Source organism: Ctenocephalides felis, unplaced genomic scaffold (genome assembly GCF_003426905.1).
Source record: "Ctenocephalides felis isolate EL2017-DRISC unplaced genomic scaffold, ASM342690v1 CF-g0.4_SCAFFOLD_01886, whole genome shotgun sequence".
NCBI classification, from domain to species: Eukaryota; Metazoa; Arthropoda; class Insecta; order Siphonaptera; family Pulicidae; genus Ctenocephalides; species Ctenocephalides felis.
This window is the reverse complement of record NW_020538040.1, coordinates 62,937,146-62,959,567: the sequence shown is the minus strand read 5'-3', so window position 1 is coordinate 62,959,567 and position 22,422 is coordinate 62,937,146. Positions and strand designations below refer to the sequence as shown.

The following is a 22,422-nucleotide window of genomic DNA, read 5'->3' as shown; positions in this document are numbered from 1 at the left end:
CGATGAAAGCAGATGAAATCTACTAAAATTACTTAATCAATAAATAACAAAATATTTTATTCAATGAATCAATTTCTCGCGAATGTTGCCGCAGGAGAAGAGTATGTAGAGAGTGGGGTCTACAGTAGTCACCGAATCATCGAACAATCGAAAAAAGATGTAACATTTTTACATGGAAAAACGACGCAGTTTGCTCGATTGTTAATAATAATAATAAAAGCATAATTAGTTTAATAAAAATAAATCCTTTTTCGTATTTTTATAATAGTTAAATATTGGCTTATTGTTTAAAAATCACTCATTTACGTCTTTTATCGATATGGAATTTATTTAATACGTGTTGTTATGGTCGTATAACTGTCGAATAATGAGTTACTAAAATTTATCTATTATATACAAATTTATACAGATATTTTTTGTAACAAGTTGATCGTATTTTACACGTTAATTATACATTTGTTATGGCTTAAATATATTTTGACATTCAATTTTTGTATTCGTGTAACCTGTGAGCAATATTTAAAATTATCAGTTCCAGAAAGTAATGTGTACTGTTTTGTACTGTTTACCCTTAAATCAATTGAATAATGCTTTGTTTTATGCCTTATCAAATTGTCCTGACCATTATATTAGATGAGCGATATATAAAAAGATAAAATACTAGTTAAAATACTTGAAAATTTCGTATTTGAAATCTATAAACTAAAGTGAAGCTAAAGTTTTATGAAAAATATAATACAAAGCTTTTTGAGCGTGAATGCCGTAAGTGTAACAAATAATTTAATATTTATAGAAAAAAATACATTCACCATGTTGGATATTTCGATAGCATTATGGATAAAGTGTGTGTTATATAAAAGAGTGGATAGTTGCAGTATTATGGTTTCTATGTAGATCACTTCATGGTATATAATTAAGTCGAAATTAGCTATTAATTTAGTCGAAATATTGATTGGCGATAAAAGCGAAACATCTTAACCCTGTCATTAAATTTAGTGAAATGATATTTGCTACTGATCGATTGGAATCCCGAGGATGAATTCGATTAGCGGTGATGTTTATGTTGCGTTTTCGAACGCGTTCACAGCACGCGGCGCTCTTGCGATGAATTTGGTATGTGTCTAACAAAACATAAGTCTTTCATATTAGCCCGACGCGTCGGGTTGATATACTAACGACGTCCAATTACGACCAGATAATGGGATATAGAATCCAACTGAATTATACTCAGTTCTGCTCGATCGGGTCGAGTAGTTTACGATGCCCACCATAAACATTCTCCCTAACTATATTAGCGGTCGCGAATGTACGTACAGGTAGGTGATGCAAACAGTGACGAATTTATAGATGCGTTCGTTTTGCATAGGAAACACTGGCCGTATCTGCACTTCTGCAGTAGTAATAAGTACTCCGTACACTAAATATTGCTTCAGAATAAAATGCTTTAGCTGTCTGATACGTGTGCATCCAACTGTTAGATGTCTAATTTGAGCCTTTTGACTTTTCTGCTGACAAGGGGACCGACATAAACCACAAACGAATTTGATGAGTTTTACTTAAGATGTTCTGCTCATACACTACTCAGTTCTAAGTTCAAGTATGAGAAGAAGTTTATTAGTATTTATTTCGTCAAAGCGATGCATCACGTAGCTAGCAGATCGATATTCAATAGACTTTTAAATGGAATTAACCTTTTTTCATTATTGCTTCTGGGCCTTGTTAGTTATATACATAAGTTAATAATAGATTCTGAGATGGAAATCTAGAGAAATCTTTCTATCTTTATCTACATTATATCTATTTTTAAAGTAATTATTTAAATAAAAACTGAATACAACTGAAAAATACGTATACGCTACACATACACATACGTGAATTCGAATCTCAACCTGACATCGTGCAGTAGCGATGTCCATTTTCTCTTTTATCTCTTGAAAATATAGATCAAAAATATGTTTCCAATTAAAAATAGTCCATTTAGAGTTGGGACTGCCCTAGGGCAGTACTATCCATTATTTATACTCTATATATAGCATTGATATGGCATTAAGTTGATACTACATAATTTAAATTTCCATACATTTAGTTTCTTATTCTGAGATTAAATTGGTTTTTTCGCAGTTATATATACTAAATATAACAAAAAATATATTAGACACTATATCAAATGTGGTAAGAATTAATTTTGAAAAGGCTAATAATATAATCTACTAACAATATAAATTATTTGATATTTGATAGACGGCCCGTATATTGTTTGTCAGAAGATTTCAATATAAATAGCACATGCATACACGATCATAAGCGTTGAATTAAAAACAAATGTTGAAAATAGTTCTATAGCAGATTTTTTGTATCTGATGACGATAATCCATTATACGCAGTTTACAATCAGTACATATAAAAGACAAAAATCCTCCCATCACGTTTCTGTGTATATAAATACATCATAAGTTGGCGAGGCCTGACTTAATGATGTAAAATCAACGTTAAATGTCATTCTGTCATCCTCAGACTGGCGGACTAAATAAAACATAAACATGAAATAATGAAATTTAAAACTGATGAGATTTATATTTATATCTCCGTTTCTGTACAGATCACACACTTCCGAAGAGTCATTCGAAGCTAGCGCTCATTTTAACACCGCATCTATGAGATAGAAAAAACGATCGTCGATTAAAAAAGTAGAACACAAGTTGACCAGATGTAGAACGCATTGTCAATAAAGACGAGATATTTGTGTACAAGTGCAACTGTCAAAGTCCTAATTTAACACCGCAACCGAAATAGCCGTGATTCATGATTGATTATTTCTGATGCCGGCTACACCGCGCTTACGCACCCCGCGATGACTGATGATTAGATAATTATAATTACATATATCTATCTATGCTATTGCCAACACGTACGTCGTCTATATACATACATCCTACATATATATACACACATACACACATGCAATAAACTGCGGCGTATGTCCAAAACTATAAACAATAAATAATCATTACATTTTATCAAAAAACAACGATGAACTTGCAATCACAACGACTTGTATGAACCAAGAAAACACTGGAATTAATAACGATTTTCACTTACTTATCAGGTCATTTAACAGCCAAGTATAAGGGTCAAACGTCTGATTCAATTTTTTAAGTTTGAAGCTTTCGACAGATCGCGTAGAATATGCAATCCTTGATCTCAATTTGATAGCAAAAATGCTAAATAATCAAAAAAATGTGTATTTTATTAATACACTTTTTAGGTTTGATTGTTCAATAGAAGATAAAATTTTGTAAACATATAATAACACACTAAAAATTTGTAAACATATAATAACACACTTTTAATGTCGCGGCACTCTATCAAAAATCTATTGAAAATATATTTAATATTCTATTAAAATATATCTAATATTCTATTAAAAATATAAATCTTTAGATTTGAAGTGCTTCTGATACTTCTTAGAATTCTTCTAGATCTTATAGCGTCCAAAGCTATGTATACTGCGCGCTGCTATAATTCAAACTTTAATTAATTTTCATAATTAAACCGCTTTTCATAGGCCTCTAATATTTTACGCCGTTCAGTTTGGGCATAAAATCTAACATTAGACAAGTTTCATCAAAATCTCATGCCGGCAACGCGCGGATTCTCTTTATTAGTAAAAAAATTTGGCACATTTTCTAAATAAAACATAGACAAAGATACAAACACCCTAATTGCGAAATTTTGTAAACAGTAAGGCGTTTTATTAGAACTTTATAAAGCACAGACTCTTAACATGATTGACGTCTTTGGAGTACATGCAACTTTTTAATGCACTGCCCGTGAATAATTCAATCAGAAAATTTTAAAAAAGCCAAAAGACCAATTTCTCTATAATATTTATGACTATGTCAATATTGTTATGGAACAATATTTGATTACTAACTGATATATGAATTATATTTAACACAATTTCTTATTCGACAGTTTCTATTTCTAGTTGAATCACATCATTATCTCTGTTTTTTTATACCCCGGCAATCTTTAGGATTTATACCATCTTAATTAATTTAATAAATTATTCACTTTTTGAATTTGCTATTTAGATTGAGAGATATATAGCTTATATGTATTAACTCTTTGCACTCGGATGCCGCCACTCCGGCGGCAAAATACATATTAATTTCGGAAATTGCGAGTGGAAAGGGTTAACTGTCTTTATTTCAAAACTAGCTGTCCCGGCAAACGTTATTTCTAAAAAATATTTTTAGAAAATACTTAGTATAAAAAACAACTAACTGAAGTATGAAAGTATTTGGTATATGAGTAAAAGAGGCAGCTAACACAAATTATATGCGAGGTTTACCCACTGCAACGAATTCCACATATAAATGTTTATGGGGCATATTGATAGTCATTGCAAATGCCAGCCTAATCTGATGAAGCTGATTTTATTTAAACTGGCACATTTGAAGATTTAAGGTTTTGAATCACGAAGCAAAATCCAAACATTCAGTTTTATATAATAATAACTATTCTCATTATATAAAAAAATCTATAATTATTTGTAGTAAAAGTAAGCGTCAATTATTAAGGAGGTTTTTGTAATATTAGTCGCAAGCGTGAAAATCTCCTGTATCCGAATAATTATAATGTATGCTAAAAATAATTCTTCGTCGTCGCCGCAATAAAATCTTAATATTATATGTAATTAATTCGAACGACGATATATTTTTATAACATGAATAAAAAACTCTTGCATCGCATTCATATATAGACTTTATTAATAACATAACACTTGCGCAGAAAGACCTCCGCGATCACTTGCTCCGCCGCCACTACGAAGGCAACATAACTTATAAAAAGGCATAAATCTTTGACTTGGGTTTGATATAAAAATGAATTTTCGGCGCTGACTGATACGGGGCATAAAGACGCAGGTTTTATTACTGGCTGCAATAAATCAATTTTCGGTGCCCGAAAAAAACAGTGAATGAAACAGCAACAAACTATACAACGATTTTATCGCCATATATATGATCATGAAGTTGATCCTTTTAACAGTATTCGGTAATCGAATTCAAAACTAATTAAAATTTACTCACGGTAGCCTCGGACGTCGTTAAAAGATTAGAAATATTAAAAGAGTCGCATTACATATTGTGCCATAAGATTTATATCGGTATCACAAATATAAAAGTACAGTCATGCCGAGTCTAACTCAATTACCATGTATTCCGTGCTATAATCTGCATGTTAAAACACGATTTCATTATGTGCAACACAACGACATTCAAAAACTCGTTTCACTAAAAATAGTACCGTGAATTATTTATTGGTAATATCAGATTTATTATTTTTCCATACAAAATATTTAACTGTCTGAAGCGTATTACGCTTTCGGAACGCAATATTAACGATACGCATAAATACTTGTGTATGAGAATTGTCGTCAAAACGATTATAAATTTCCAGGAACGTTCGGAAAGAAATAATTCTTATTATTATTAATCAAGCGATGTCAAACGTTCATATAAAATGCTCAAGCAAAATAGAACAAGCGGCCAATGAAATGTCAGTAAGCGAAATGATTTAGAACACTGAGGGCATTCATATAAATAACAATAGTAATGGTAATAATGATATACTGATTATGTTTAAAAAATATTAGCGTTTTAGTGGCATATATATATTACTGAAACAAAGAAATAACTAGCTGCAAGTAGTATTTATTAACTTCCCGATACGTATACATAATCAAATTGATCAGTGAGAAATTAAATTCAGTTCTTTAGATAAAATGTTCAATTGTTCATTACGAAAATAAAAATTTCGCTTTCACTAAAAAATTATTCAAGGGAATTTTCAATTGATATTTTCAAACAAACTTATAACATATGTAATTGTATAAATGAAAATAATTTATCTACTACATTTCATTTTATCCATTTCTTAAAAATGTATTTTATTTAAGTGTGGACGTCGACTGTAATCAGTAGCTACATACGAAACGGAAGAGATTCTAATTGAAATCGCTTAAACGCGCGGCGAAATTTTTTAATTCAACCGCTTATCGTAGGCCTATAATATTTTAGTATGTTAATTCACACTACGTAATCTATCGTCATTAACAGTTTTTTAATTTTTAAAATCGTTTCAAGACTGTAGGCGAAACATTTTTTTTTTTAAAAAAATCGGCTCACATACACACACACACATACTTATTCCAAACTTGATCTCATTCGATTCACAATGACTTGAAACGCCGAGAAACCCTAAAATTAGCAAATCGGATTATTTTGCGAAAACAAACTTCTCCTATGGGTAGCTTAAAAAGAGAAAAATGATATTCATTAAACGCCAGAAAATTCGATTTAACGATACACCATAATTTATACACCATCTAGTATTATTCAAAGAAACTTTTAAATTTTTTCACAAAAACTAATCCTAGTTTACATTCGATTTCAGAAGCTTTAAGACACAAAATTGACATAATATAATATATTTTACTTAAAACGATTTTGAAAAAGCAACATGACTGATAATAAGATTTTTATTTTATTCTTATCAAATGCTTTTTATAATTAATTTCAGGAATTTCTATAATTGAATCAGACTGTTTGTTGTTTCTATTTAAATATCATGATATTTTAGCTATCTCTTTATGGGTCATAGCACTCTTTATAAAAGTATCTGCAATTGTGTGTATTTCATTTTAATATATGTCTTACAAATTTACACACACCAAACATGTATTGAACAGAAGTTATGTTCCAATAACGAAAATTCAATAACCTTTCAAACACGAATGGTACAAAATGAATTGAAAAATTTACACATCTAAGGAGCCGCTGACATATTTTTCAAACACATACTTAACATAAAATTTATTACCTTTTACACACGTTCATACATATACACATATCATATATTTACAAAAACACATAAATAAATATGTACATATATGCATATATTATATGTTCAATATGTACAAACACATATATGCAAGTCAATGAAAAATGATTTACTTTTTTATTGCTGATACGTTTTGATATGTATTCGAATTATATTAGAACGTAATTCAAACATAGATAAATTAAAGTAAAAATATTTGTATCCTGGAAAGTATAATTTATTTTACTACTAATCTTTTATTTTTATAAATAAATATTGAGTCTAATAATCGAGCATAACATCAATCAAAAACATATATTTCTTTAAAAAAATATCCTAAAATCTATACGTTTCAGCTATAATCGTGGCCTTCATTCAGCGGAACTAAAATTAGTTTCAGAACTAAAATATGTAACTATTGAGTTTGAAAAATTACATGTAAAAAGTAAAAAGTACTTACAATTTGCTTATACTCGTATCAAAAACGAAAAAATAATCTATGGTATGAGAATATGATAATGCATCACAGTGTGTTCATTAATTGCTATAAGTGTACCGAATTATGACAGAATTTTCTACTGAATAAAGGCTAGAATGTTAGCCGAAACGTACGGATTTTAAATAAATTTCTAAAATCTTTCGTACAATTTTTTTGATGCAACGCCCGATCTTTAAAACAAAATAAAATATATCAACATCAAATTCAAGATTATTTAAAGCACACATAAGTACATCGTTCCAAATATTATGTACGACAACTACAAATCTTAGACAATAATGTTTTTGGATATTCAGTGTTCATTTATTGAAAATATAATTGAAATGATTGAAATTTGACAAGAGCCTGAAATAATATCTATTATTATTGATTACGGCTTGCTTATGAATAAATAAATAAATAAATAAATAAAAGATAAAATCGTGAAAAACAGGCATAAGATGTCTACAACAAATACTATGATAAAAAAAAGTTTTCTTTGTTTTGATGTTTTCTTTTTAAATAAGTATGAACTTAGTTACGGCGAAGACAATTAATCGTTATTGTACTAAATACATATGTACTTATTCGCTCTTAAATATTTTTATTACAAATATATATATGCATTATAGTTTAAAACAAAAATTGAAATTATTGAGAATTAGGATTGAGAATAAAAATGAACATAGACAAATGCAAAAGCACAATAAATCATAATATTCGGTCGAACGTTAAATAGTAATAATAGTTAATACGATCTAAACTAGTAAAACCCGAATCAAAGACCATATCGATGACGGGACGAGAAGAGGAATTTTAAGAGATCAAAAGGAACAGACCAAGAAACCACAATAGAAATAATGCGATAAAATTAGATCACAATCCTTCACCGACAAAAACTGAACCTTGAAAAGGTATGGGCACTATTGTACGAAGTGGAATGTCTGCATTATTAAGAGTATCCTGCCGAATAATAGTAGTAATAGTAATAATAATATTGTTATTATTGACTAGAGAATCTTGTTTGCCGAACTATCGCCTATAGCTGTTATTCATAACTTTTGGGTCTTTTCTGTCAGACCATATATGTCCGTTTATCAAGAGATTTTAATAGTTTAATTTTTAATTACGGCTTTCTACAAAGTTACAATTTCTTATAATTACATGATTAATATCTTTCTATATATTAAGTTAGTATCTAAGTGGTCTACAGCTAAGTTTGTTTTAATTGAATTTTTAGGTTTGCTGGCATACATAACCTAGTCCTAATATAAAATAATTATTGGATAATAGACAATTTAAATGTCTATTTGTAAAAAAAAATTTTTTGATGGAAAATCAAATCGAAATTTTTTGTCTTATTTTGCTTTTTTGTTTCTGCAAAGGGAAAAAGACATCTTAAGCTCACAAAAAGTTATTAGCTGTTTATGCTGACAAAGCCTTAAAAAAACGTCGTTGTCAAAATACGTTGACATTACATATTTTTGACCATATTTATTATTTATTTATTTATTTATTTGTTTATTCATACGCCAATCTGCTTTATACAGTTTTATAATATAGTTTTTTTTATTTTATAGTTCTATATTATGCCTGGCTTGTGTGTAAATTATTAACTAATATGCTATAAGCATGTCATTTTCTAAGGATATTCTTTTGAGTGATAAATAACATACAACCTTGTTAAGATTTTTTTTATAAAATATTATGATAAGTTTGCGTTTCGAATTCTTATATATTATTTCCGTGAAAGAAAAATAAAATACCATTCACATCCGATTAGCACAGATAACTACTCTATTCCACATTTTAACAATTGTAATTGTGATGAATAATTATATTAAAACTTTATTCTGTAATGCATTGTCTGTTTTGGTCAATGACTTTTTTGTCATCTTTTAAGTTTTGTAATTTTTGCCGATTGGCCAAAATGTGTGATATCAATAATGGAATAAATCACCATTTCGATTTGACAATTTAGGATGCTTTTCTTCGATTACATTTTGATTAATTAGTTAATTGTTCAATCAGAATTGATCGTTCGCTTAGGTAGTAAGAGTAAAAGTAGAGAATTCCTTTGGAATCAAATCCAACTCGACGACTACAGCGATTTTCATTTTGAGTGAAAAATCGCCAGAACGAAATTTGGCAAACCAATTTTGACAATGCCGTTTTTGTAAGACTTCGTCACCATAAACATTTTATGACTTTTTGTGATTTTAAGCTTTAACGCCATTTTACCTTAGCAGATATAAAAAAGTAAAAATGTCAAAAACTAGTGGGGCGCATGACATCGTGCCTTAAGTCAAATTGCTGAAACTTTCCGTACAAAAAATTATTATTTTTTAAAAAACGATCAACATTTTTGAAAAAAATTTACTTCGAAAAAATTAGATTTTTGAAAAACTATAAATTCGATAAAACATTACTTTTTTTTGAAAAAAAATCTTTATTTTGACATATTTTGGAAATTCTGAACTTTTTTTAAAGCAAATCGTACTGCTTGAACTGCATAGAGACGAAAAGTTAAAGCGCGTAAGCGCCGCGTCGCCGTCTAACGGATAAACATTAGTACGGAACCCATAGGAACGTAAACAAAATTTATAGTTATTGTTAAAATCTATATAAATATCAGGTAATTTGACGTGCATATGTCTAATGATCATTTTTGACCGCCAAATGGCATTTTTCTTTACTTTTTTTATTAGATCTCCAAAATCGCTAGACCTGCCTTCATGAAAATTTGATCAGTTCTTCATCTTGTCAATACAAGTAAAATGTTTTTTGAATTATTCAAATCGGTTGATCGCTGTTTCCGAAATCGTCGACGAAAATTTGTGTCCGCACACACAGACACACGCACACACACATATACACACACACATACACACCACACATACACACACATACAAACACACACATACACACACACACATACACACACACATACACACACACATATATCCATTTTTTCTAAGGTATGCCAAAATGTTCAGAAACCTCTGAAACGTAAAGATATATAAAAATTTTCATTTTCGATTACTATAACTTACCCTACGGGAAGTTAAAAATTGATTTGATTGTCCATATTTCTTCAACGAGCGCCAAAAAAAACTACGCAATAGATCAAAAACTCTTTTACTGATGGCTATCTAAATTAGCTACAATCCATTAACAAAAGGTATTTTACATTGGACTATTACTAGGTCAGCAAAGCTAAAAATTAAATTGAACTTAATTAGTTCACTTTAGGCACTTACTTAGTTGCCAACATAATAAAGAAACGGTATCGTCATAAATAATTATGCATGGCGCAGTTCAACGGAAGTCAAGTCAATACGACCATTCTTCTAAAATTTCAGTGAAATCTACTGTGCCCACCTCATACGCGTTCCGTTCCTCTATTGCGCTCGCGTTCGCGTTTGCGTTCGCGTTTATCCTATCTACCGTCGTAGAGTATGTACGTACAACTGCACTAATACGTTCGTAGACTCATAGATTCATAGGCGACAAATGATGGATGCCCGTTAGATTTTTGAATGATTTGTTCAGTTTTAAGAATTCGAACTGCATACACAGATATGTATAAATTAAATATACATATGTGTGTGTAAGGTGAACATACGTCCCGCTTTGGCCGGGACAGTCCTGGATTTCCACCTGTGTTCCGGGTTTTCCTAAAGCACTATTTGCTACGGATTTGGGTTTTTTGTCCCGGATTTCGAAAAGGTTGTAATAAAATTACAACTACCCATCAAATATCCGAAAATGATTTACAGTAGAACCTTGATTACCCGGACCTCGGTTATACGAATTCGCGATTATCCGGACTACCAACCGCGATAGAGTTAATATGTATGTACATACTACAATCCGAATTTTAACACGATTTATGCAACAGTTTAGTATATGTACGTAATATATTCTAAGGAAATATATATGTGCATACATAAGGAAATGTTAATTTCTTATCAAACATTGATTTTCGTTGATATCTATGTATGTATTTGTTATTTTTGATAAATACACGACTATTCTTCATACTTTGGATTATCCGGATTTTTGATTATCCGGATGCCTATCGACAACAATTAGTCCGGTTAATCGAGGTTATGAAAGGGGAACATTGCCGAATACAAAATTCCCAAAAACGGGTTAAAATAGCCTCTTACATTAATAAATTCGAACTTTTCATTTTTCGTTTTACAAAATTAACAAAAATTATGAAAACGAATGAATAAGTATTATTTTTTTCATATAAATAAAGCCAATTTTATACAATTCTAAAATAGCCTCTTACATTAATAAATTCGAACTTTCATTTTTCGTTTTACAAAAATTAACAAAATTATGAAAACGAATGAACAAGTATTATTTTTTTATATTAACTACATTTTATACAATTTTCTCTAAAGCGAAGAAAACATATAGATAAAAAAATATAAGTTAAAATTATACCTTATATCAGGGGTAAAAAAAAGTATCTCATATAATCGAATAATAAAGTTCTTATTAAAAGCCTGCAATTCTGATTAAAAAAAATTGATTTATTAAAAAAAACTGTTTTTATTGTGGCCTTAAACAGTATTTGCTATTTTAAATTCATATTTAAGTTATTTAGCAAAAAGCCGCCCCCTTCGTGCCAGATTAACATAACTACAAATTGCAGTACCGGTTTTGACTTAAAAAAATATGCTTACTTAAATATATGGTATAATTCTTGATTTGATATTGACAGAGGAGCCAATTTCGGATAAAGTACAAATGTTATGGTTATAAATCAAATGTATGAAGAATAATGTTGTGTTTTTTATTAAAAATAACAATTACATACAAAATAGATCTCAAATGAAAATCAATGCTTATTAAGAAATTAACACTTCCTTATGTATGTACATACATATTTCCTTCGATTACATTACATATAAGAGCCGTAAACATGAATCTTTCTCAAAAAAATATAAAATTTCATACGTTTCGGCTATAGTTGTAGCCTTCATTCAATAGAAATAAAAAAACTTTCAAGAATAAAGTATGTAACCATGTACAGTGATTGAGAAGTTAAAATGATGGTATGGTATAATATTACACTACGTAATAAAAACATTAAATTTTATATTTGTAAAATTATTTGTTACAATTTAACTACAGTAGAACCTCGATTATCCGGACCTCTGTTATACGGATTCGCGATTATCCCGACTATCAACCGCGATAGAGTTATATATATGTACATACCTAGAATTCGAATTTTTGCACGATTTATGATGCAGTTAAGTACATGTATTTAACATAATTAAGGAAATATATATGTATGTACATACATAAGAAAGTTTCAATTTCTTAGTAAACATTAATTTTTGTTGATATCTATATATTTGTTATTTTTGATAAATACACATCATCATTCTTCGTACATTAATCGAGGTTCTACTGTAATAGATATCTTTGCAAGAAAATATGTGTGCAATGTGCAGGCTAACGTAGGTATAATGATAAAAAAAAGTTTTAAAAAAATTAAACGCATATTTTTAATAAGAGTCTAACATATGTGAAACTGGTTGTGAAATTTTTCGCGGCTATTTTTATTACTTAAGCTCCGAAATTCAATCCAAGTTTCGCTTCGAGTAAATTCGGTTTACTTAAGCTCCGAAATTCAATCCAAGTTTCGCTTCGAGTAAATTCGGTTTAAGCAAATTCTATGTACTTTATAATTTTTATTTTTAGTTCTCGAATACTATTATTGTTGCATATTAGATTCTAAAATTGTTTTAGTTTCACCGAATAGAAGACTATGGCGGAAACGTATGGATTTTTTTATAAAATTTATTTATAATAAATTAATAAGCAAAAGTTTTTTATTGAAGTCATGACCGTTGTTAATGTACTCAAACACCGCGTAGCACTATAATTTAAGTGTTTATACTTGCATGATTTTATTATATAATATTATTTTAATCAGTTTTTGTCATAGAGTTATTAATAATTAAATAATCGGAGTACATAAAATGCCAGCGTTTGTTCCTGGAATAATGGTAATAAATATGCCTTATCTCTAGTACCGAACTCTCATCAAATGCGTACGTTTCGCATTGTACTATATTTTTTATACGTAATTATAATTGCTCGTATGAATTATTTTTAATTTATTCATATCGAATAATTGACTAAGATTAAAGTATAAGATTAAAAAAGCGTGATTATCATATCGTGGTAATGAGTGTATATTTTATGACGTACAATATATTTAATACCGATAGCGAGGCTATATGGAACAAATGAAGAAAAAATTAAAATTCCGAGCATGTGCCCGTTGTGCTGTTGATACGACAAATGAATTACTTACATTCTTAAGACCACAAGAGGTTGTGGAATAGTGACACAAACCGGAGTATTTCGTCAGCTAAAGAAATATTTTTTCTCATTCAAGGAACGCTCAGCGATTGTTCTGAGAGATGTTCTCCTTTGTGCCAAAAGACATGTCACTTTTGATGGATATCGCGCTGTCATATTTATACGATCTGGGGACTCGTGATTTAATATTATTCCATTCGTAACGCATTTATATTCATTTATAAATATTATTAAGTTATTCATATCTGGTAGACGCTTATATATCTCTCATACGACACACCACATTATTTACATATGCATTAATGTATGTACGAGTCCTACCTCTATACAAATTCACGCTTAACCTGCACACACACACACACACACACATATATATATATATATATATATATATATATATATTATATATATTCTGTGTTGTGTCACAGTTTGAATTTATTTGAATACCGATTAATAATGAATGAAACAGTATTCTTATTCCCATCTACTGATTATTTATTTCTGTCTTCAGTGAATTATGTCACATAGATCTTCTGATGATCTAGATTAGGCAGTTGAATAACATTACATATATTTCGATAAAACATTATTTAAAATAATTAGGACTTATCTATTCGAATCTGTATTGATCCACTTGTATATGTATAGATGTCGTTGATTGTTGTAAGAAGCATTTGCTATTTTATAAATAAATAAAATACGGTAGCTTACGATTGCTTAGATAATTAATAATTTGAAAATTTTATATTTAATATATAGAAATTACTGATAAAAAAAAGGATCTTAAACTAGTGATGTATGGCATCGTGCCTAAAGTCAATTGCACGATCCTCACGACCAAATGAAGTATTCGAAAAATATTAAAATTTTCAAATTGGTTATTATAAATACTGTAGCTTCCATTATAGACAAAATGAGCTTATAAATTGGACGACGTTTATATATGATGCATGAAAGTAAATAAACAAATTTAAAGAAGCAGAGTTAGAAGGAAGGTTTTTTTTCTCATATTTCTATGAATTGTTAAGTTAAAATTACTTATTTCAAGTTTATAAGTGAGCTTTTGTATTTAGCCGGAATTAAAATTAAAATCCGAATTATTTTCGATATTTAAAAAATATATATATCTAATTTTTTTTTTTAATTTGGAAGTAAAAAAATGCATTTCCCAAAAATTAATCGTTTCTTAACACCGTCAACACAAGCAAAATGTTTTTTGAATCATTCAAATCGGACGCTTTTGCAATTTAGTTTCTTCCCATCATTACGAATGAATGATTTCAATCATTCAAAGCCGATGGTCTGTTTTCTCAAAAAACTTAATTTATGTATCTCCAAAATGGCTGGACTTGTCTTTGCAAAAAACTAATCGGCACGTCTCCCCATCAGTAGGAATCGAATGTTTTTTAATTATTCAAATCGGTTGATCGCGCTTGAAATAGTAGACAAAAAATTGGATCAACTAACGCACACACACATCTCCATTTCTTGTAAGGTATGTCGAAATTTTAGAAACGTAAAGATATACAAAAAATTTCATTTCGATTTTTGGATGATTACAATAACTTACCCCATGGAAAGTTAATAATAATATAATAATATAGCGCAATGTAACAAATAAAGGAGTCTTATTGAGAATCATCTATGTTAATAATTACGTCGGATTTCAATCAGCGACGTTTCGTCAAATATGTATATATATTTGTGTGCGTGTATGTATAATATGATTTCACGGAATTAAAATAGAAATATGTAATATATTTGAGACAGGAATAATGACGAAGTTGATTTATCACTGGGCGTAAGTTTAACATGGAGTAATAGCCACCAATAATAGCTACCAATCGCGAAATAACAATGTATTCTTCGCCGGTCGGTTATGTTTGCGTTATATTTCTGCATAAACTATTTACCACGCAACAATATTTATGTACAACGATAGTGTGTGCATGTTAATAATTGTATACCTTATAATTGTGTACAGTATTTTGAGTTTGGTACAAAATCATTGTTGTGCGCAGTGACGAAAGTATATATAGTAATTTCTCTTTGTCAATTAATTAGTCGACGTAGTCTTGTATATAATGCTGAATATTAACAATACGATGTAAACAAAAGAGCAGAAGGTAATGTATAACTATAAATATTGTAATAAATTTAGCAACAATGTTGAGATGTTATTGTTTAGCGAACACGGTTCGATAGTGCAACAAGCCATATATGTGCGAAGCAAATCACACATATCGCCGGCTTTCAAACTTCCCAGCCTCAATGACAAAACAATCATAATAAACATTACTTCTGCATTCTGTTCGGTGGTAGCTTAAAAGCTCACGATTTTGATACCAATGGATTGAGAAAAACGATACAAGAGCTAGTTACATTACTAACCTGTAGTATATAATTGAAACTATGAATGATATAAATTAAAAAGAATTGTTGTAAAAATGAAAAATGAACCGGATAATTGTTTTTATGTTGCTTTATTGACTATGAGAATACAATACGAACATTCTCGTTGTCTGTCATCACATACATTCGTTGAATAAAATCAAGGTTTAGCACTAATTAATGTTTGTTCTGTATAAATTACTAATTATTCTAGATCGAAGATCATACATAAGCAGCTATGTAGATTAATATGTTCGTGAGATAGATTTACGCAGATAACAAAAAACGTATTAAAAGTTGTAAAGCTAGCATAGAACAAATGATCGTTTATTCAACAACTCTAGTCTACATTGTGCGACGCAAAACAAAGCATAATATCCGCAAAGGACAAATTGTAAGCAAATCACATTCACGGTCTTTCTTAGAAAAACAATAAGGTAAGCATATGTAAGTCCATTTTACAGCATGGGAACGCAACAGTGTGTTAGGTCAACGTTCTATAGTCGCGGACGGTGCAAAACTTTCAAGTCGGCGACATGTTAAAAGCGCAGCATAATCAGCAAACGCATATGACGAATGCGTATCTTTAACAGAATATAGCGAAGCTACCATACAAAGTACTCGTGTGCTCGCACGCCCATCTCGCGAAACCGCCCACCAGACACTGACACAAACAAACACAGAGGTGGAAAGACGACTTGATATCAATTCGACCAACGCATACTATGTATTATTATAATTAGCAATTTAATTTTTTTTACTGATTTCTAATCATATTCAATTTTATTCATACACTAGCAGACAGACACAGACACAGAGGTAGAGACGACCTGGTATTAGATACTACGAAATAGGCCTTTGTTTGCCAATTCTAATAATATTCAATTTTATTTTTAAAAGCTATTTTATTTTTTAAAGCTATTTCTGCGCCCTATTGTCCAGCCTCTAGTGAGACTAAAACTTGAACGTACGTGTCGTTCGCATCATAAGGCTATAATTTTAAAATATTTCTTTTCAACTTAAAATATCAATAATAAACTTAAATATCTTTTATAATAACGACTACCCAAACTATCTACGAAAATACGGAAGATTGCATTTTCAGTCCTGATTTGAACAAAATACCTAAATCAGCATGCGTTCAATTATATAAATATAAAGCTATAAAGCTGAATAGGTTTATTTTTAAATTCTTTTAGGGTAAGTTGTAGTAATCTCGAATAATTATAAAATGAAAATTTTTGAAAAAAATCTTCACGTTTCATTGGTTTCTGAACATTTTGGCATGCCTTTAAAAAAATGGATGAATCTGTCTGAGCGTATTTTTGTGTACGCAATTTTTTGTCCACAATTTCGAGAGCACGGATCAACCGATTTAAATGATTTAATAAGCATTGAATTCTTTTGACTAGGAGACGTGCTGATTAGTTTTGGCAAAGACAGGTTCAGCCTTATTGAAGATACGGGCAAAAACTTCAGTTTTCAATTCAGTTTTGAGAGAACGAAGCATCCGATTTGAATGATTCAAAAAATATTTCAGTTGTATTGCCGAACTAAGCATTTATTCAATAAAGCAGGTCTAGCGACTTCGTGATCGCTGTGAAAAATATCCGAAATTTTCAAAAAAAAAAAAAAAAATGGAAATTAAAAAAACGTCAAATTATAAAAAATGTTAAAAATAATTCATAATTTTCAAAAAATCTCAAAAAATAAATTCTCAACAAAAATTAAAGCTTTTAAAAATTCTAAATTACGGTACGAGAAGCCAGCAATTTGCCTTAGAGCGATGCCATGTACCACCAGTTCATACATTGCATATTATATATAAAGTATCTTATATGTGTGTGTTTTTATTATGTATAAGTAGTAAGTAGATGCTCGTTTGCCTGCTTTTACCTCAAATGTATAAATATTTCTGCCATAAAAGTTTCTATTACCAATAATGTCAAAAATAACGTTGTAAACCGATCGAATTACCTCTGCTTCAAAACCGAAAACTAACAATGATTATAAGCCTATAAGAATATTGCATCAGTAATCATAAATCTATAAATAAATTACCTGTAAAACAGTAAATTCATAAAATGTTGTACATGGAAAAGTCTTCCACGAATTCTAGACGATTTTGAAAAGTATCCTGAGTAAAGTTACGATAGACAATTTTAGTGACTTGGGCAATAGATTATAAGTAAATGAATTAACAATAATTATGAAATTATTTAATAAAAGTGACCTTTATGGGCTAAATTTGTTTTACATCCACAAAAGTTAGGTAAGCAAAAAACCAGTATGAGCCATATATGATGCAAACGGAAAGCAAAAATTCTTTTTAAACAATTTTTTTTTGTTATGCGACCTTCAAGTCACAAGTTTGAACTTCTGTGTTTTAAAATTTTATTTCTGGTTGAAAAGCGTAGCAAATGTAATAAATATTGATATTGCTTGTTTGACAAAATTATGGAAGTAAGATTTATACGTCATCTCATGAGAAAAGCTATAATTATTTAATGAAATCTAAAAGTTACGCGGGCCCGTAGAGGGTTAATATAGTTATTATATTTTGAGGTATTGTTATAATTGAAGATTTTAATATTTATTAAAGACTAGTATTTAAGATGAAATATATCATAGTTAATAATAACATGCATCAGACGTGCGAAAAGAGATGATTAAATTTGTGTTAAAATTAAAATTAATGATCAAATATATACGTGTGGTCAGTTTTCTGTTGGCAAGAATGGCAAAAGCAAACTAACGTTTATGATGGGAATATGAAACACATTTTAGTTCTAAAAGTGATAACTAAATCAATGTGACGCATATCAACTTCTTCAAGGCCAGCTTGGGATTGACACTATTAAATTGTAAACGATTTACGCGCATCTTCATACTGCAATAAATTCTTTTGTAAATGTAATAAAACGAGGTATACATCATGTACACGTATATGTCAAGTTTGTGTATCCATGATCGTTTGTTTTTGCATTTTTAGATTTTTATCATTAACTTAAAAAATTACTGATTATGATTGTAAAACACATCGGATACACAAAACTATGTATCGTTGCCTTACAAAAAGATCTGTATAATACTGTCATTAATGAATATTTTTTCATTTTTTCCTATTATTTATTGGAATATTTAGTTCTAGTAATTTTAAAATTTCATGATAATTATATTCTGATACTTTCTTTAACCCTCGATTAAATGATTAATTACTAATGTTCGCATGGTTCATGGAAACGTGCCCTAAGTTGAAGCGATTTTCAAGACAAATGCCGTGTGTACACCATCATCTTCGCCCACGCTCTGAGCTCGATCTTGTACTGGGGGCTCTACAGATTTATTAATAACTTGTATAGATCTTGAAACATTACTACATAGACAACTCTGGAGTTTATTAGTCGAGAGACGCGAAATTAAAAAAGTTAAAAATCGATCGAAATCTATCACTAGCGCATCGAGTTCCGCATGAAAACAATATGATTATGTATAAGATTATTCTAGTTCAACAAAAAGGGTTAATTCTTGAAAACGGGGGCAATCGTTTCACAGTTACGGTTCCAAAGTAAGTGAACAAAATTAATAAAAGTTATACAATAATAACCAAAGCTCTAAGTTGCACTTAAAAGCTCAAAATTTCCAAACAACGTGAGATAACTTTTTTCTCTAATTTTTTCACGATAGTTTTAGGTCAATAATATCACCCTGTTTTGATTGACGTCAAGGTCTGGGACACCCTATATAACGATTACTGAGAAGAACATTTAATATATCTTTTTTTCTGTTTTCCAAATGCCAAAATTATATATATAAAATATATATATATATATATATATATATATATATATATATAAAATATATAACGCTTTTTTTAATATTCTGTTACAACATACCTTTTAATACAAATGCATATTAAAATCAAATATTTTTATGGAGTATAGGAAAGATATAGATATTTAAATATGAGCAGGCTATGTGGCCGCTTTGTGACATATTGATGTGTTTTGTGAATTCAATGAATTATCTGGTTTTAATTAACACGTTAATCGCCATGTCAGTCATGTGTCTCACACAAAAAAGCTCTACATATATGTCTAACATACGCGTTTTTGGTATAAAGCCACATCGATTACAGGTTGGCCTGTCAGGAACAAAACCTGAAAATTTCTTGGCTTATTACAAGAAATTTCGAGAAAAAATGTTTTAACCCTTACCACTCGGATGCCGCCGGCGGCCAAATTCATATAAATCTCGGAATTAGCGAGTGGAAAGATTGATATTAGAACATGTCAGTCATACATGTGTGACATAAAAAATAATGTTCTTCTAGGAATTTGACAAATAAGAAAATTGTCCTTAATACATTTTAACTAACGTATCTAATAAAGTTACCATCGTCCATGTGAAAAAATTTCTCATATCGTGGTGATTAACGTGTGAATTATATTATCGAAGAAAAGAAAAACTTACCTCGTTTCTGCATAAATTGAAAGAGATCATCTAAGAATTCTTTTCGTTTGGGGTCATCATTAATTTCATACAGCTGAAAAAAAAGAAAATTATGCTTTAAATATATATGGCAAAAAATATCGACAAAACAATTTATAAGATATGTACTATACAACTTAAATAAACTGTTATTATTTATTAAATAATGTACTGAAAATTGAAATAAGGGAATAAACATAAACGCAATAGCAAATTTAGTTAAGTTCGATTATGTATCATACTATCATATATCGAATAAAACCGTCAAAATACTAATCGTATGGGCCTGACCAATTTCGTAGAGCCAGATATAATCATTTCTATTGCAAATTAAATGCTTGTTAACAACGCATTAAACAAAACGAGTTAGATACGTCCACCAATACCTTTCATATTATAAATCACAGCATATAAATAATGATATGCATCAACCAGGGCCGCATTTAATCACAACGATTTTTAATTATCGGTCAAGTTTCATAATGAATTTCATTCAATATGAATTTAATAGTTTTGGGACTTGAAATTTATACATACGTAATGGGGTGGGGTATAGATAGAAAACATATTCAACAAAAAGACATAGTTTACATGGTATTAGTTAATAATTTGGAAAATGTTTTTATTTCACGAACGAGACGTATTTTGTATTTTGTGCATATCGGAATTGTTGTTTCTTCTATAATTAATACCCCTTTACATGAAAGATAGGTTCCATAAAAAACCGCGTAACTTCAAAATCTCATTCTTATATAGAAAAAATGTGCTAAATGAAAATCGGTATAAACAAGCCCTTTTTGTTAGTTTTGAATATGATGAATAACAAACACATTGAACAATTAAATAAATTGGAGCTTCATTCATAGCATAAAAAATAGCAACATACATGATTCTTTTATTATTAGAAGACGATTCAAAATTTCAATTTTGGTTTGTAAAGATATAACCTTTCTTTTAACTTCTTTTTTATTTTTTTTCCTTTGTCATTGTCAAACTATAAAGTTTCTTTTATTAATTATAGATTTTGTAAAAAATAATTAGGTTATTTTCTCACATAAAATGAATTAACGCTATCGATTATATATAAACACCAATTGAAAATAAAGTTAAAAAAATGATGCTCTTTGTTTAGGTATTTCAAACAAACTAGCCTATACACAGTATAGGCTAGTTTGTTTAATATTAATATTTTAACACACATATAATTTAGATTTGATCATAAAACGGGTAGTTTCCATATTATCTACATGTTTCCATCATAGACATAGACTACTATGAATTCGTAGTAATTTTGTAGTATTGTATTTTGACAGTAAAACAATGAAAATGTTATTGTAGATATAAACAAGTTGTAGTTAGAATTTACAAAGTTATTCTTTAGAATTTCGTATAAATACAAAATTAATAAACTTCGTTAAAGAAATCATTTTCAAAAACCGCGTGAGATCAAAAACGTGTAAAACGGGATATAGGTGTATGTAAAAATGTCTTTTGTTTATTGAAAAGTTTTGGGACTTTAAAATTAATAAAAATTTGACTTAATCCAAGGAACATATGTTTCAAATAACACGTGATGATTTAATTTGTCAGTGATAATGAATAATAAACAAGCAATTAGGAAACACGTATGTACATCTTTACGACTCTATTTTACTTGAACGGAATTAAATGTGGTATTGAATGAGTTCGCAGGAGCGGATCTGTTAACAATCTCATTGGAAATGGATGGGAGCATTCAACCTGCGCTTTGATTGATCGTTCATCAAGTAGTGTTTTATACATAGAGCACCACGATCTTCCTACAGAATCAGACATTCTATTTT

General features: G+C 29.5%; 1 protein-coding gene across 1 annotated transcript in view; it reads right to left on the bottom strand.

Annotated features, from left to right (window-relative positions):
- The window catches only part of LOC113375186 (protein dead ringer-like), a 43,111-nt gene extending 22,194 nt beyond the window's left edge, over window positions 1–20,917 (bottom strand). Inside the window, exons 1-2 of the mRNA XM_026615132.1 lie at window positions 20,891–20,917; window positions 20,582–20,654 (exon numbers count right to left, since the gene is read on the bottom strand). Of these exons, the coding sequence (XP_026470917.1) occupies window positions 20,582–20,654; window positions 20,891–20,917 (100 nt within the window). The remainder of the gene's footprint in view (window positions 1–20,581; window positions 20,655–20,890) is intronic.
- Between the last annotated feature and the right edge of the window lie 1,505 nt (window positions 20,918–22,422).